Genomic DNA, 18,855 nt, shown 5'->3' with positions numbered 1-18,855 from the left:
CCCTCCATAGATTCTAATTGAACGTGTACTGTATCTTAAAAATTATTTTTAGAAAATAAGTAAAATATTTGTTAATTATTTGAGCTTTCTGTTTGTTCATTTTACATGCTTGTTTACTTTTCACATCTACTCAAAATATTTCTTACTGTTGCCTTGAATTGTGGCAGAGTATATTATTGCTAATTCACTTGCATCAGTTTTTTTTTTGGAAAACTTATTTTATTCAGAATCTCTTTAATGATAATAAGGGAGCCAAATCTTATTTTCATTTTCTAGCAATAGTCTCATCACTCTAATTTTTTAATCATATGTCTGTGACTGTAAACTTTTTGAATACTTTGAAGGCAACAGTTCTGAGATTTTATTGACTGGAAAATTAGTACATCTTTCATGTGTTGCTCTCTGTATTTTCCCAGGCTTATTTAAATAGTAAATCTGATACAATGAAGTCATGTTGTAATGTCTTTTCCCCTTTAGATGGACACTTTTGTAAATCCTCTTCGCAATTCTATGAGGAATGTTTCAAATGCAGTTAAATCGCTTCCTGATAGTTTGGCAGAGGGAATGACTAAAATGTCAGACAACATGGGCAAAATGTCAGAAAGATTAAGTCAAGATATAAAGCAATCATTTTTCAAGGTAAGAAGACATTTTCAGTAATGTCTAAAGCAAACTGTTTTTAAATTAACTAAGATTTACTGACCTTCTGCCTAGATTTACCTTATTTCCTTTCAGAAGTCCAGAGTCATCAAGACATAAAGAATGAGAAACTGAAGAGAATTAACTCTCATCAGAAATGAATACTGTTAAACCCAGTCACCACTCTATTTCTAATATGGTAGAAATTTAAATCCATTTTAAAAGAATATTTTACATTAGTAAAGTACCATTCTTAATGCTATTTTCTTCCCTTATGCCATTTTTGTCATATAATGCCAGTAAATTCATTAGCAAAACAGTTTAAGTGCTATTGTGCAAATGAGTTATACTAATTTCATTTGGGAAATAGTCTTTCTCCAGATTCATATGAACAAGTGACTGCTAGATCAAAAGGAGTAAAAGTATTTGATCACCATCAGTCTCTGGGTCCTTATATTACTGTGTATATACCTGAGAATTGCACGGTTTCCCAGGAAGCTTTTTATACTACAATAACATATAAAGATGGTGGACAAAATAATCTGTTGCAGTCTTAAATTTAAATTTTTTAGAATTATAACTTAGTTACTTAGGTAAAAGGCTATAAAAAAAAACCAGATAGCTATTGGTATTTTCTATTTGTTAGATCATGTTTGAATGAAGGGGAAATATACGTGAACAGATTTTCTTTAGTGTAAGAGGCAACTCCTAAAATAGTGCATGTAATTCCTACTTTTCACATACTGTCTTTGATGCTTCATCTTTATTTCTAATTGTCTGAATGAAATGAGTATTGTCCAGTACCACTTCTGCCATTAACTACCCATAAAGCTTTGTACAAAAGTCGCTGAATTTTTCCAGGCTTCTTTTTCTTCACCAGTGACATGAAATGGGGGGTGGGGGGTGGGGTGGTCATAGAAGGTGATTTTAATCGTCCTCCCAGTGCTGATAAATGATTGTCAGCTAACACTGGTCTTTCTGTCCTCCTTTCCCCATAACCTCTTTATTAAGTTATCATCTAACAATCAATTAATTCCTTAAACCTGTTAGCATATTATCAAGTAATTGTGGTACAGGAAAAATTAGCATTCTGTTCCCTAGCCATGCTATTAACAATTTAATCTTCAAGTCATTTAACCTTTCTTAGCTTTAAATTCTACTTAAAAATAGGGGAGTTTGACTAAATAATCTCCTCTTTCAACTCAAAAGTCAACCAATTTTTAAAGGAAAAAATCCTTTGGTAATGAAATAATCATTTTTTGATATTTGGTTTCTAATTTTTGATTGTTAAACTTTGCTTATATATTGTACCAAAAATCAAATCAAATGCTATTTATTATGGTTGATACTTTTTTCCGTTTACTATTGTGTTATATTCTTTCACTGATTGCATTAGTTTGCTTACTTTTTTTTTTATGTGTTTTTTGTTTGTTTGTTTTTAAAATGTTAGGTGCCTCCTTTAATTCCGAAGGCTGATTCAGATCCCGAACATTGTCGAGTCTCAGCTCAACTTGATGATAATGTGAGTTAATTTTATTCTTGTATTATTCTGTTGTAATTCAGATCATACTTGGAAAACCTTTTTAACGAAATATATGTATGTGTTTGTGTATCACTAATGTGTGCACACATTGTAAGTGTAAAGCACAATGAATTCTCACAAACTGAACCTGCCCATGTAATCAGCACTTTGATCGAGACGCAAATATCACCAGCATTCCTCATGCGCTCCTCCTGTCCCATACCAAGTCATTTTCTTGAATTCTTCTACCCTGCTTTTATACTTTATATAAAGAAAACTGTATAGCAGGTACTCCTTTCATTCTGGCTTCTTTTGCTCGACATTGTGATATTCTTCCATATAGTTTTGTGTGATTGTAGTTTGTACATCCTTGTGGCTATGAGTCCATTTTGCAAATACAGCGCAATTTATTCATTGTATTATGAATAGTACTCCTTTGACCATTCTAGTCCATGTGTTTTGATTAAAGAAAAGTGCACACTTCTGTCAAGACTGTACCTAGGAGTAGAATTTCTGGTTCATAGGGTATGCATAAGTTCAGTTTTAGTAGGTACCACCAAATAGTTTTCCAAAGTTTTTGGACCGCTTACACTCCCAGGAGTGAATGAGAGTTCCAATATTTCACATCCTGCCAACATTCCACAGTTAGTGTGTTTTTAATTTAGTCATTCTGGTAGTTGTATCTCGTGGATTTGCATTCTCTGATGAATATTAAAATGTTGAACCCCTTTTCATCTGTTTATTGGCCATTTGGATGTCTGTCTTATGTATCTATCTAGGTCTTTCACCCATTTTTCTATTGGCTTAGTTGTCTTGGCCTCTGATTAGAAGGAATGCATTTTATAAGCTGAATAGGAGTTCTTTATCAGATATATTTATTACCAATATCTTTGACTCTCTGTGTTGTTACTATGTACTGCATATATAACCTGTATCTACTGCATGGTCACAAAGATATTTTCCCATGGTTTTCTTTAAAAACCTTTACAAGCATACCACAGAGATATTACAGGCACAGTTCCTGACCATGACAATAAAGCAAATCTCAATTAAGCAACTCACACAAATTTTTTGGTTTCCCAGTGCATATAAATGTTATGTGCAATAGCATTATGTCTAAAAAAACAATGTTGATACCTTAATTAAAACATACTTTATTGCCAAAAATGCTGATCGTCATCTGAGCCTTCGGTGAGTCATAATCTTTTTGCTACTGGAGGGTCTTGCTTCAGTGTTAATGGCTGCTCATTGATCAGGGTGGTGATTGTGGTTGGTGAAAGTTGAGGAGGCTGTGGTTGTTTTTTAAAATAAGACAACAATGAAGTTTGGCACATCAATTGACTCTTCCTCTCATACAACATGGTAGCAACGTGATGCTGACTGACAGCATTTTACCCACAGTTGAACTTCTTTCAGAATTGGAGCCTGTCCTTTTGAACCCTGCAACAGCTTTATCAACTAAGTTGATGTAATATTCTAAATCTTTAGTTGTCATTTCCACAATGGTCACAGCATCTTCAGCAGGAGTAGATTCCATCTCAAGAAACCACTTTCTTTGCTCATCCATAAGGAGCAACCCCTCATCCGTTCGAGTTTTATCATGAGATTGCAACAATTCAGTCACATCTTCAGGCTCCACTTCTGATTCTAGCTCTCTTGCTATTTTCACCACATCTGCAGTTACTTCCTTCACTGAAGTCCTGAACCCTTCAAAGTCTTCCATTGAGGGTTGGAATCACCTTCTTCCAAACTCCTATTAATGTTCATCTTTTGGCTTCCTCCCATGAGTCACAAATGTCCTTAACAGCATCTAGAATGGTAAATCCTTTCTAGAAGATTTCCAGTTGACTTTGCCCAGATCCTTGAGAGGAATCACCACCAGTGGCAGCTATAGCCTTGCAAAATGTATTCTTAAATAATAAAACTTGAAGGTCAGAATGACTCCTTGATCCGTGGGCTGCAGAATGGATGTGGTAGCAGGCATGAAAACAACATTAATCTCATGGTACATCTCCATCAGGGCTCTTGGATGACCAGGTGCATTGCCAATAAGCAGTTATATTTTGAAAGAAATCTTTTATTCTGAGCAGGAGGCCTCAACAGTGGGCTTAAAATATTTAATAAGCCATGTTGTAAACAGATGTGCTGTGTTCCAGGCTTTGTTGTTCCATTTACAGAGCCCCAGGCAGAGTAGATTTAGCATAATTCTTAAGGGCCCTAGGATTTTCAGAATGGGAAATGAGCATTGGCTTTAACTTAAAGTCACCAGCTGCATTAATCCCTAACAAGGGAGTCAGCCTGTCCTTTGAAGCTTCAAAGCTAGGCATTACTTTTCTCTAGCTTTGAAAGTCCTAGATGGCATCTTCTTCCAGTAGAAGGCTGTTTTTTCTACAATGAAAATTTGTTATTTAGTGTAGCCACCTTTATCAATTGTCTTAGCTAGATCTTCTGGATAACTTGCTGCAGCTTCTACATCAGCACTTGCTGCATCCCCATGCACTTTCATGTTATGGAGACAGCTTTCTTTAAACCTCATGAACCAACATCTGCTAGCTTCAAACTTTTCTTCTCCAGCGTCCTCACCTATCTCATCCTCCATAGAGTTAAAGAGAGTTAGGGCCATGCTCTGGGTTAGGGTTTGGTTTAGGGGAATGTTGTGGCTGGTTTGATCTTCTATCCAGACCACTAAAACTTTCTCCGTATCATCAATAAGGCTGTTTCATTTATGTACAGTCATGTGTTCACTGGAGTAGCACTTTTAATTTCCTTCAAGAACTTTTCCCATGTGTTCACAACTTGGCTAACTGTTTGGAATCAGAGGCCTAGCTTTCAGCCTATCTTGGCTTTTGACATGTCTTTTACACTAAGTTTAGTCATTTCTAGCTTTTGATTTAAAATGAAAGATGTGTATCTCTTCCTGTCACTTGAACACTTAGAGGCTTTTTAAATATAATTTGGCCTATTTTCAATATTGTTGTGTCTCAGGGAATAAGGAGGCCTGAGGAGAGGGAGAGAGATGGGGTATGGCCAGTCAGTGAAGCAGTCAGAACATACACAACCTTTATTGATTAAGTTTGCTGTCTTATATGGCATGGTTCATGGCACTCCCCAAATGATTACAATAGTAATGTCACAGATCATTGATCAGAGATCACCATAACAGATAAAATAATGGTTAAAAAGTTTGAAATACTGTGAGAATTACCAAAATTTATCACAGAGAGATGAAGTGAGCAAATGCTGTTGGAAAAAGGTTGCAGTAGACCTGCTGGACACAGGGTTGCCACAAACCTTCAATTTGTAAACAAACACAGTATCTGTGAATTGCAATAAAGCAAAGCACAGCAAAACAAGGTATGCTTGTATTGTTTTACCATTCCAAGATTTTTATTTGTAGCCCATCTGAGATTGAATTTTGCATGTGGAGTGATGTATGGTGCAGATAACATTAAGCACCATTTATTGAAAAGACCGTCTTTTCCTTATATACTTGGTTTCTCTCTTGTCATAAACCTGGTTATTGTATATGTTTGGATCTGTTTCTTGGCTCTGTATTCTGTTCGATTAAGCTAATTTGTTTTAGAATTAGAATTATCTCTCTTGTTTTTCCAACTGAGGTTTTCTGCAATGAACCAACTAAGAAAGATAATGTTTTTACTTTTTTTCAGAATAGTTTAGAGTGTTTTATTGTGAATTTTGCTGGCATAATATAAATTGTCATGTGGCACCAAACCTGTGAATATTTGTCATCAGTGAATAGACAAATATTTATCTTGCCTCAGTAATGAAGTGGGTCTCCCACTCCCCCCAGTTCAGTTAAATGCTGTAAGCTTTCTATATGTGAAATGGAACGTGTACTAAGAAAATGTTCACATCATGACAGTGAAAAATGTATAACTCATGCTTTTTTCTCCACATTTAAATTACAAGATTGATGAGGAAATAATTGGAAATAGTATCTTAGTGATGTAAGAATTATAAAATTACTGGCAGTTATATGCATTTTTTGTTGCAGTTCTAAATCGGCTCCTGGTTTTGCTTTTTATATCTTTTTGTCATATCAAAGCATTCCAGATTGTCTTCCTATAAGTAATTAAGATTCTCTGATATAATGTTGACAAATATTTTGAAATGTTAGCTTCTTTGCTTTCTATATCATGATCATTATCATTGTCCCATAATAAAAATAAACCAATTTTTAGTTAAAAGTCAAAAGAAAATTCTGGTAATTTAGTTAAATATGCCTTTTATAATGTTAACTTAAATGTGTGTTGGATTGAATTTCAGCTGCTTTTTCCTGAATATACCTAAATACATACAACTTACTAACTAGGCAAAACACATGATTCTGCGTAGATTGTGTATTGTTCTTTTAAAAACAGAGCAATGCTGGGAATATTTTATTTTTAGGAAAAAAGTTCTTCAGAAAATAGGCAAAGGGAGATAGCATATTTTGATTATCAAACTAGTACAGCCCCTAAGACATCCTAAAATGATCAGGAATCTATTTTGAGAAGTTTCTTTTTTCACTACTCTTGGAATTTACTCATTATTGTAGAATTGTAAAATTCTGTCAAAATGTCTGTTAAAAATCTTTTCAAGATTAGAATGAGTTATCAAGTTATGAAGGCTATAAAACAAATTGTTCTGTAACGTGAAATCATACCAATCATTTTGTAAAAGCAGCAAGAGTATCCATTTGTAGTACGTAGCTAACTCAAACTTTATTTTTTCTCATATTTTGTCAGGTGGATGACAATATTCCACTTAGAGTAATGCTGCTTCTCATGGATGAAGTATTTGATTTAAAAGAGAGAAATCAGTGGTTGCGAAGGAATATCAAAAACCTACTTCAACAGGTTATTAGAGCCACATATGGTGATACTATTAATAGGTACCACTTTTTTTTTTTTAACTTAGAGTCTGATCTTAGCTTTTAGGCTTTTATTTCTGGAAGTAGATTGTCATCCTTTATAGGAGAAATTTCCTTTTATGGGCCTTTTAAGAAGATCATTGTAAAGCAGTCTGGTGCTGTTAAAGATAATTTACTTCCAAATTAAGCTGCTTGCTCCATGAAAGTAGTGTTTCTTTTTTTATTCAGCTTCTAAAATATTGACCTTACTTATTTATATTTATTTTCTTTCAGAAAAATAGTTGACCATGTAGATTGGATGACCTCACCTGAGCAAGTAGCAGATTCAGTGAAACGTTTCAGGTATGTATGGTAGTGTAGCATTGTGAATGTAGTTAACAGCACTGAATTATGTATTTGAATGTGGTTGAAAGGGAAAAATTTAGATTTTATATATGTCACTAGAATTAAAAAATAATCCATGGAACTGTACAACACAATGAATCCTAAGTTAAACCATGGACTATAGTTAATTGTACAGTTATAAAATGTGCATCCATCAGTTGTAACAATTGTACCATGCTAATGCAAAACATAAATAATAGAGTAGTATATGGGAACCCTATATATCATGCATGGCTTTTTCTTTAAACCTACAACTTTTCTTAAACAAAAAAACAAAAAAAAAACAGACAAGTCACTTCCTTCAGCTAGTACAAAGTTTAGCATTGTTATCACTACATTGCTTTTGTTTCCTTCCTAGCCATAAAATTGGCTGTAGTTAGTTACTGACACACAAAAAGTTTTTGTAAGAGTTATAACAAACATTTGTCCCATGGACCTATTGATCTTTGTTTCTTTATAAGTGGAATATGAAAAGGGTAAAAGAAAAATTTTTAAGATAATGGGTTCCATTTTGTCACAGTACTGTGACTTTAAGATAATTGAGATAGTAGTGTAGAAATGGTATGATCATATAATCAATACCTAGTTTTTTAGATTAGTTTTTCTCAGTTGTATTTGCTAACCTGGTTATCAACCTTGGTTGCAGATTGGAATCACCTGGAGGGCTTTAAAAAGTGTTGACGCCTAGGACCCATCCCAGGAGATTCTGACTTAATCTGGGATATGGCCTAAACATCAAGATATTTTAAAGCTCTCAGGTGATTCTCATGTGCAGTCAGAATTGAGAACCATTCATTGCTCTGGGGAGGTTCTCTTCCTCAGATCAGATTCTAAGATTAGCACTTAGTCATTGTGCTATATTCCTGCCTTTGGTCCAAGAACTAGGGGAAAGGAATCAAGTATGTGAAGGTGAAGGAGAATGGATTATAATATGTGTGAAAGGAACATTGTAATCAATCCAGCTATAAGCTGTGGGTGTGGAATTTGATTTTATATTGACTTAGTTGTGGGGAGTTATGGGGTATCATAACTGTGAGAAATTAGCTGTTGAACTCTTTAAGGTGTCCAAATTCAAGATATTACTTGGTTGTATTTTGGATGGGATGTTCAATCAGCCAAGGCTCCACTGTGAGTTAAATGGCTGTGAAATAGTCATCTATATATTCCATTTTGTTATCTGTGTTATTTAGTAATGTTTATAAATTACTCCAGGTCAGAATTCATCTCTTATTCTTCTTGTATATGTCCCTTTGCACCTAAATCTGAACCTTACACTTAGGCACTGTTTATTGAATATCATTATACGTATATAAAATGTGAGAAACTTTATTTTTTCCTGTTCACATTTGTGTTTTCTGTAGAAAGTTGCAGTAATTTCACCAACTCCTATCTCTGGAGAATGAAAATGTTTACAAAACTCATTTTTTCTTCTTAAATAGAGATGCATTTTGGCCAAATGGCATTTTAGCAGAGACTGTTCCATGCAGAGATAAAGCTATTCGAATGAGAACAAGAATTGCAGGGAAAACTAAATTACTTGCAATTATGCCAGGTGAGTGAACACATATGGTAAAAATTTCATTAATTTGTAGGTCTTCTGAATTTCGGCCATTAACCATGCTATTTTAGCTGTCTTTTGATTATAATTACTATATATCAGGTACTCTGCTAGGCATTTCGTAACATCCTGTAACCGTCCTATGGAGCTAAGCATTATTAGCATCACAGCTTTATATGTGAGGAAATAGAAGCTCAGAGAAGTTAAGTAACATATCCAAGGTTTATAGCTAGTAAATGACAGTTGGGATTGTGACTCATCTCTGAATGACTTTGAAAGACTGTGCTTTTAACCACTTCATTCTGCTTGGATTTTGAGTCTTTGGGGGATAAGGTTGTAAAATAAGTAAAATATGTGACAGATGAAAGAGCTATTAAAAGAGTTTGAAGTTTGAGGTTTTCAGGAAGAGTATTTGTGCTACTTAATAAACAAACACATTTTCAAAGAATCCCTATACAGGGAAACAACTGTTTGGTCCATTATTAATCCTTACTAAAACATGATCCCAAAGAAAGTATACATAGTGGCATTTTTTTGGCCTGTTTTGGAAACAGCTGTCTCAACTTAACATTCATTTTGTCCCCATTTGGCTTCTCTTAAAAAGAAATTATATAACATGAAAAGAGGTTTTATGTAGCTGGAGGCTAATGGTGGTTTGGTTTCTTTTTTTATTTATAAATATCTTTGACAATACCTAGAAATCTCTTCTTCACATTTTAAATATGGATATAGAGAATGAAAAGGGATATTTTTAAGTTCTTTAGAATCATACTATAACTATTTCTTTTTCTATAATTTTGTTTTTCTTATAATTTAAAATATTTTTTCATCATTTTAATGATCACCTTTCTCTTCTGTCAGACACATAATTTGAAAATTTGCCACATGGCTATTGCATTTGGTGGCAAAAGCAAATTATAGAATTACATTTTAGAAAAATATAAAGAAACAATAACTTACAATATTATTTAAGACTATGCTATAAAAAGTTAGTTATGTAGCTGAAAGAAAGTTTATTTAAGTTCATTCAGTAAATATTTGAGCATATATCATATGCCAGACACTCTTCTTTGCACCGAATCTTTGGCTTCTTGGTGCTTATATTAGGTTAGGGGGAAACAGGAAACAAATAAATGAAACTTTTAGTATGTTAGTGGCACCTGCTAAAGGGAAAAACAATGCAGGAGAAAGGAATAGGAAGTATTAGGTTAGTTGCAATTTTAGATAGGGTGGTCAAGGAAGGCCTCACTGAGAAGATGACAATGGTGGGAAGACCTTAACTAAATGAGGGTAAACATATATATAAGTAATCCCTTTCCTGCTTTTTAGTAAATTCACAAACCTTTTGTTTGAAATTATATTGTACCCCTTTCAGAAGCTGCATGTTTGTTTCTAAAGCAGCAGACTAATATGCATCGCTATTGCAGCCTTGATTGTGAATAATTAAAAATAATCGTACATGCTTTACCCAAATTCAAATATCTCTAGTAATTTCATGTTGCCTATGACTAAACTCAGACTTACTCTTGCTGACATTCACAGTACTGTCACTTTTCCCCTTCTTTTCTCCACTTTTTTTTTTAGAGGAATCCCAAAATTCAACCAAACTGTATTACCCCCATTTCTTGAACATGCTTTTTTATTATTCCACTTACTGCTTCTTGCTCATTGATGTTCTCTCCACCAAGGCAAGGCTAATCCTTCATCTGTTTGTCTCTATCAAAATCCTGCCCAGATAGCAAAGTCTACTTTGGTTGTCACTTCCTTGAAGGAAATCTTTCCTTATTATCTCAGCTTGCCCCCCACCTGCTTCGCGCTCCCCACCCCCAACATTTCTTTCTTTAGTGTTTTTCTGGCATTGTTACAACTCCACACATTTCTTGAGATCATTGATCAGTTTTCACACATCTTGTTTCCTTATAATATTTCTCATTATGTTTTAGACATAGTAAGAATGTGTATAGTGTTTTATAGTTTACAGATCACTTTTACATTATCTCATTATTTCCTTATATATAGTCACAGCTATAAGAATTATAAATCCCCATTTTACAAATGAAGTAGTAGTCTCGGGGTAAATAAATATCGCATAAGTTGTAAAGGACAGGATTGTAACTTTTCTTTGGGATTTCCGAGTTTGGATCCCACCCACCTCTTTCTCCTATGCTGTATTGTCTCCTAGTATCTATCGCATAAGTGGAAAGATACATGGTTGCATGCTAATATGCATACATCTTAAGCTCTCAGTTATACTACATAAATGAAACATTAATTGGATATCTGCTGTTTATCAATTACTCTTTCTCTGTACTTTACATACTTTTTGCTATTTAAGAGCATAGTTTAGACCTTGTGTTTCTTTTATTCGAGTAATGAATTGTGTGTCTTTTCCCCTCTTCATTTAGATGAACTGAAGCACATTATTGGGGCTGAGACAACACGGAAAGGTATTCTTCGTGTTTTTGAAATGTTTCAGCACAACCAGCTAAATAGGAGAATGGTTTATGTCTTCTTGGAAGGCTTTTTGGAAACCTTATTTCCACAGTATAAATTCCGTGAACTTTTCAAAAAACTGCATTCACGGTCAAAGCAGATGCAAAAATATAAACAGAAATTTCAAACTACTCAAGCGCCTTCTTTACAAAAAAGGTGACACTCCAATCTCTGAAGCTGGTGTTCATTTTGTCCAGGACTAATGGTGTGGACAGATCTTCTGGGGCTTAACTCATATACTGTTGTGCTGCACCAGTCTTTTAGTGTCTCAAAACAGATCATTAATACATCCATAAGACTGTGGTTCTTCTCATCCTCATCTATAATCCAGCCACTACCAAGAGAGGTTTCCATGTTTTAAATGGTTTGGTGCATATTTTTGCAACATTGACAGGATACTGTCCTCACCTCAAGCAAGAATGGTGATGGTTACTTCCAGTTCAAACTAATCAGCATTCTCAAGCAGTGACAAAGTGCCAGAGTGGACATACGAGAGTTAAAGAAAGCACAAAACAATGGTTCACAGATAAATTGGCTAATTTGTTTGGTAATAGGAGATTGTGCTGTGTAAGATTTGGGAGGATTTGTTTGCATAATTTTGTAGAGGTGTCTATATGAGCATGTTAACATAATGTGGATTAACCAAGTGAATGATCTTTGGAGCATCTATTTTGGTCTGGGGAAAGAGACAGAATGCCCTTAAAGTACGAAATAACCTTATATCTGAATTACATTTCTGTGACATAAAATAAAACAAAATATAAACTGAAACCAATCAAAACCAAAATTTGATTGGATTTGTTATTCATTGGTATAAAACAATTTTTGATTGATTCTTATGTACTTTAAGGGCTCTATTTTGCTCTTGTGGTACTCAGTTATAAGTTTTCTTTTGGCATTCTGTATGCAAACAGAAGCATGTGGTGGCTCTTGTTTAAATTCCAGAATTATTACAGTTTTATTTAAAAATTGCTGATTAGACAAGAAGGAGTGTTATTTGTTGGAAGAACTGCCAAATATATTCTGTCCTTCTGAAAACAGGAAATTAAAAAGAAAAATAGTACTCTGTTGAAAGTTACCATATGATCATTTTAAATTGTGTGATCTAGACATACCTTAGGTAATTGCAAAAATAGCAAATCAAAGATTAAATGAGCTTATTAGTTATATGAAAATATACAGATTATTAGTTCTGTTACATTGTACATATATGAAAATAATGAAAACAGAACTATAATATTTTTTTTAATATGCTTTTATTTATATTTCACATAATGTAAAATTCTACTAAATCAAGTCAACAAAATCCCTCAGTATATCCATTTAAGTCCCTAACATAATTTTATGTCAATAACAACAAAAATACCTTTTCAAATTTTGGAGCCTCTGCACAATTTCCTAGTTTTCTCATTCTCCATTTTGTCCATCTCAGAAGTCTTCATATTCCTTATCTGCAAGGATTCTGCATAGTTTTAAATACTTTCATTGACTAAAAATTTGGGTGTATGTGTTGTTTTGTTTTGTTTTGTTATGTTTTTTTGGTTTTAAAAATATTTAACACTAAAACCTTAAAATAGTGAAGCTACTTATCAGACCACTGAGCCAAGATCCTGGTATTAAAAGAATGTCCGGGTGCTTAAGATAAAGGAACAAAGTATAGGTATCCCAGTTATTTGGGAGCTTTAAGATTGGAACAAGGTATTACTGTCTTTTTTTTTTTTCTACTTAGATGCTACTTAAAAGAGAAGCCTATTGTAACAGAATAAAAACTTCCTTTAAAGCTTTATAATAGTCGTATTTATTATTAATGCTGTTGTGCATACTTATAGTGTGCATACATTCAACATGTGCTGCATGTCTTCAGAATTGCCTAAATGAAATAAATTCCTTTCATTGCAACTTGCAAGTGAGAATAGTTCCTAAGTTGCTCGCAGAAAGAAATAATATTTCTTTTCAGTGTGTCTCTCTGCCCTGTCCTCTCCCCCCACCCCAGGCTTTAAAAGGGAGGATATGTAAAACATGTCTGTAGGAAGCAGCAGCATGGCCATAAGTGCAATGATTTTCATATATAACCCTGCCTATTTCAAGTATATATTTGACATGAATAAATTTAAGAGTGTATAGAATAATTCATGTAAGAACCTAGTGTGTACATGTAAAAAAAAACATTTCTATGTAATGTGAGGAACACCTGGCCATCAACCAGGGAAGAAGGTCATGCAAGACTGCAAATTTTCATAATAGAGCCCTGCAAAATAACTGCAATCATACCAAAAATTATTTGAGCAAATGGGTTTTTTAAATACTTTTTGTCTAAAAGAGTTTATATTTCAAAGGCAGAAATGTCGAATGGTAGTCTGTGTAAATGGTGATGCATCTTCTCTATGCACATCTGTGTTTTACATCAGCGAGAGCAGTGGTCATGCTAAAATTAGAGATACTTTTCTAATGACTTGGTCAAGTTGTGTGTAAAATATATAACCCATAAGTCAAGTACAGTGTACTATGTTTAATAAAGTTATTACATTTAATGCATTTATTGCATATATGAATATATACATGAAGAAGCTTTATGTCTTCTGATATTTGATTTTTTTAATGCATTTCCTTTAATGATGCCTTTAGGCAAGAAGCTTCAAAATTAATCATTCTTTGTTTGGGTATTCTAATTTTTCAGGTAATATTTAAACTATTTTAGAGACCATTGCTACTAACTTATAGCGCATTCACCTAAAAATTGATTGTATAATTAAAATACAGCACTTAGATGGGCTTTTCCTATAATTAGGGTGTTCTGAATAGTTGCTGAAAAGAGTTGTGCCATTAACCAATGGATGCACTTGGTTAGCCTTAATTTTTTTTAAAAACACATTAAAACTTTCTTGAATATTTCATTTGGCTCATTTTAAGTTTGTGCTGCTGGTGTTTGCAAAAAAATCCAACAGTTAAGTGCTACCAGAAAGTGTATCTTTTTAAAACAAAAAATAAGAACAACATAAATTTCACAATCTAAAATTTTAATTGTGTGCAATATATTCATTTAATGCATGTGTATTTGAGTAATTGTAAAATAAATGAATTTTTAATGTTTTGAGATCTAGTTTAAATTGTCTTCTTAACCCGACAACTTACATTCCATTCTTGCTGCATCCTTTTATTTGAGGACTTGTTTTAAAAGTCTTTTTGTCATTCTTTGTAAAATTCTTTCATTATTAGTACATTTTGCTTAAATAGGAGCATGGCTCCTGTATTACAAGGGAAAAATATAAAGAGCACATTTTAGGATTATAATTGTTAAAAGGTAACTTGTGCATATCATTGTACAGTGTCTACTGTGTGCCTAAGTGTTCTGTCAATACTTTAATTCTCTAACGAAGAAGAAACAACAATCAAATGTCAGTTATTTTTATTGGACTAAAAGAAAGATTACAATTTTTATTTGGTTTGCATTATATTCTGTCCATTAGAAAATACTAATAAAGTATTAACAAACATTTTTGTTGAGTTTTTTTAGTAGCGATAGTTTTTGTTACTTGAAAAAATGCTTGCTTAGTAGTCTTATTTTTAGTACTTATGTGTATTTTCTTTTCATTTTAGAATAAAATTTCAAGTTTCAGGTTGGTAGATAAGCTCTTGAATGATTTCTGACTTATAAATAAATGAACATATTTTTCCTTTTATGATGCAAGTAATTTGCTGCCACAGTGTTAAAGAAAATGTCATACTGTTCTGTTATATAATTTTCTCATAGAGTGAAAGACTACAATTAGTAATCCATTAAAATTTTTTATTTGATCCTATTTTAAATTTATCTTTTACCTAATATTTTAAATGTTTTCAGTTGTAAAAGGTAATAGATGCAATACTCACCAATGTAACTATCCATGGGCTGATGCAACCTTCCTGGAGCTGTCTACATAGACTTCCCAGATATCAGATCTGATTACTGTTATCCCACCAGGGATTGACATAGTATTTCTCCAAGTGTGTACTATAAAATGTTGGTCTCTTCAAGATGTTCCTGGGGGTTCAGTTTTGTCCTTTTATGTAACTTACATAAAACTATCTAAAAATGTCCCTTTTCAATTGAAATGATTATATTAAAGGCTCTGAAAAGTTTCTATAGTAAAGAAATCTGTTTTAGTTTTGCTCATCTAATTTCCCAAACTTAGATAACCACAGAACCTTTCGCCACAAACACCTATTAACAGCTTGAATTAGCATCTTTAGTTAGGGAATATAAAACTCTGGAAAGAAAAACTAGTGAATCTGGGACATGAGCATTTTCTGTTTTATTTTTTAACCTTAAGTTCAATCTTTGGAAGAAAAAGAATATGGAAAATTAACAGCTGATTATAATAGGACGTATTAAAGAATGAAACTTGTTCCTGGGTATCAGAATAATAAACTCAATAAAGAATAAAAGAGAAGTGAGGAGTAGAAAAGATATTTGCCAGGGTCTTACTGGTATGATCAAAAGAATATTAAGTGGGAAATACAGAGATGGAAGAAGTTAATACAATTCAATTTTAAAACCGTGTACCAGACATTGACTGATACAGAATGGCAGATACTATGTTTGATCTAGGAAAAATTGCAGCAGGTGAGAAACTAGTTAAATACTACATGAGAAAAAAAACCAACAGAGTGAAAATTATACTTAATTAGTGTCTATGTACTAATGTACAGTGTGTGAGAAATGTATTAAATGCGATAATTTTATATTAATGACCTTTTATGTGTCATCAAGAGTGAAAATAATAGGACTGTGTGCCAGAGGCCCCCAAGACCACTACCAGGTTCAGTGATTCACTAGGAGGACTCACAGGACTCAAGTATATAATTATAGTTATGGCTAAGATTTATTACAACTAAAGGATATAGAGCAAGATCACAAGGAAAAGACGTGTGGGAAGTCCAAGGGCAACCAGGGACAAGATTCCAAGGGTCCTCCCTAATGGAGTCACACAGTATGGACTTAAAAACCCCAGCATTGAGTTGTAAGTAAGCGTGTGAAATGTTGGCAACCAGGGAATTTCATTTGAGACTCTGCCTGTGGTTTTTATTGGGGACTGATCATGTGAGCACCTTCTACCAAGCAAGTAGAAAAATTCCAACTCTCAGAAAGAAAGCATGTGTTCAGCTTAAAACTATATATTTTGTACAAACAGTTTAGGCACAGTGAGCCACTTAACAGTTTTGGGAATGGTGGAATATTTAAGTTCCCAAATGCCAGCCAAGGGCCAACCTTGTAAGCAGGCCTTTCAAAGGAGAGCAGTCAGGCCTGCTGTGTAACTCTTCTACACAGCTATATACCTTGATCCAAAGAAATCGTTAATAGAAAGTGATGAGGAGTTGCACTGAGAGTTAGTAAGTTTTATCTTCTGTAGAAGCCTTCACACTTAGAAGTGAAAACATGGCAGAGAAAATTTAGATGTGGATAAATGGGAAGTAAGTAAATAAAAGTGAAATTAATCTGGATGTATACTGCAGTCCCAGAAACTGTAGGAATAGATTGTATATTTCCAGTAAAATTTATCATTGCTACAGTTATAAAGCACTTACTAATTTACTCCTATGAGATGTAGGTACTACAATTTTCTCCAGTTTATAGATGGGAAACTAAGACATAGAGCAATTGAATCAATTGTCCAAAAATTTCACAGGTGGTAACTGCTTAAGCTGAAATTTCAACCCAGGTGGTATGGCTCTAGAGTCTATGCCACAGTCTCTAAACGATGGCCCTATTGACATTTTTTACTGCATAATTCTTTGTTATGGAGGCTGTCCTGTATATTAGAGGGTGTTTAGCAGCATCCCTGTACTATACCCACTAAGTGCCAACAGAACCCCACACTCAGTTGTGACAACCAAAAATATCTCCAGACATTGCCAAATGACATTTGGTGGCAAAATTGCCACTGAGCAATAGTCATAAAGACAAGATAGAGACTGTGTATTTCGTCTCTGAATATCTGTTGTAAGTGTCTTTTCTTTATAAGCAAACATCTGACAAATTTTTTGACTTACCTTGTAGAGAGTAAGTAAATGGGATGATTAATTCTGGCATAAGGGAAGGGGAAGGTCTTTTACCTTGCCTTCATTTACTTTATGGTGGGGAAGGACTTTGCAACCTGAGATAAACAAGGAAGCAGGGTTACCCTGTCTAGTTCTAGTCCACAAAATTAATGAAACTTTGAATTTATCTTGTAAATTATTGAATACCTAGCAAAAATTACGTTATCCTTGTCTTTTGCAATGCTAGTGTCTGACAAACTCAGTAACCTTTGTACTTGCGGGATATTTTCCTTTCAAATAACTTGTTTGTCCTTTTTATTTGTGAGCCAGTCCTTTTAAAGCTTGAAAATTCCCTTGTAGTCTCCTTTGCCAGTAAACTCCTTTTCTAAATGCTCTTGCCTCTGAGTCTTCATTTGACTGGTGGAGGTTCCACTGGGATGCCCAGGTGATTCACCTTTCACTTTGCCTGTGAAATACACCCCATGGGCTATTTGCATCCAGGCTTGAGCACCTTGCCTCAAAGGGTGAATCTCATTCAGCAGTTAAAGCTTTTACCTTTGCTGACTGTTTTCTAGTTTTATCCTTATTCTTTTTTCTGGGTCTTGTTCAAGTCTTATTCTGGTTTTGATTAGTACACAGCTGCTTTATATCTCAGTTGGTGGAAGCAATGAGTTTTGTGCTTTGATCTGCTTCCTGTCAAGCAGCCATTTGTGTTTGCCTGTCTTGAGGATTCTGAATGTCTACTTGGAGGTTCAGCAGAGGTTTAGTTAAATTGTTAGTCTCACCTGCAGGATTAAGACATTGTACCACAGCCTACACCAGTAATGATGTCTTTTCTAGCAGTGGTAGAAATTCTCCATGTTGTTTGTCTTATTTACCCTGCATGATAAGCTAAAAGAAAATCAAAAAACAAAACAATAAGAAAGCTTTTGCACCTGCTGCAAAGAAACCAGTCCTGAGATATTTTGTGTCTCTGACCTCCCTCCTTCCAAAGCTGCTACAATAAACTGGTGAGTTTTTTTTTTCCTTTATCTTTGATTCACGAATAAAGTTGTAAAGTCTGCTAGTTCTTTTCATGTGTGCGCGTAAATGGGGAAAAAAAGTTTTTTCTCTCCTTGTAAAAAAAAAAAGTAATTAGCTTTTTATAAGTGACCTGTTTATAATTGTAACCCTGCCTGTATTTGTGCCTGGCATTCATCCTCTTACTATCTCTTAACTTTTGGAAATTAATTGGGCATAAAAATTGGACATTTACATGCACTATGGAAATACCTAATTTAAATAAACAGGTTAGCCATCAAATGCAAATGAATGCATATAAAGATATAAGAAAAAATTGGAATTTGTTCAGGTGGTTTTATTTATTTA

At 33.9% G+C, this 18,855-nt stretch overlaps 1 protein-coding gene and 1 pseudogene across 4 annotated transcripts in view; one reads left to right on the top strand and one right to left on the bottom strand.

Annotated features, from left to right (window-relative positions):
• SNX13 (sorting nexin 13) overlaps positions 1–14,963 on the top strand; it is a 166,408-nt gene extending 151,445 nt beyond the window's left edge. For 2 of the 4 annotated variants that reach the window (XM_037836844.1, XM_037836843.1), the window contains exons 21-26: positions 478–639; positions 2,090–2,161; positions 6,910–7,055; positions 7,308–7,376; positions 8,858–8,970; positions 11,382–14,963. In XM_037836844.1, coding sequence (XP_037692772.1) covers positions 478–639; positions 2,090–2,161; positions 6,910–7,055; positions 7,308–7,376; positions 8,858–8,970; positions 11,382–11,629 — 810 coding nt within the window. In that variant the 3' untranslated portion in view covers positions 11,630–14,963. Of the gene's footprint in view, positions 1–477; positions 640–735; positions 839–2,089; positions 2,162–6,909; positions 7,056–7,307; positions 7,377–8,857; positions 8,971–11,381 lie in introns of those variants that run through there. The other 2 variants (XR_005217024.1, XR_005217025.1) reach the window with 2 other exon arrangements.
• LOC119534780 lies at positions 3,316–6,834 on the bottom strand (annotated as a pseudogene).
• Positions 14,964–18,855: the final 3,892 nt, after the last annotated feature.

Source organism: Choloepus didactylus, chromosome 5 (assembly GCF_015220235.1).
Source record: "Choloepus didactylus isolate mChoDid1 chromosome 5, mChoDid1.pri, whole genome shotgun sequence".
NCBI lineage: Eukaryota > Metazoa > Chordata > Mammalia > Pilosa > Megalonychidae > Choloepus > Choloepus didactylus.
This window is presented reverse-complemented; position numbering and strand designations above follow the sequence as displayed.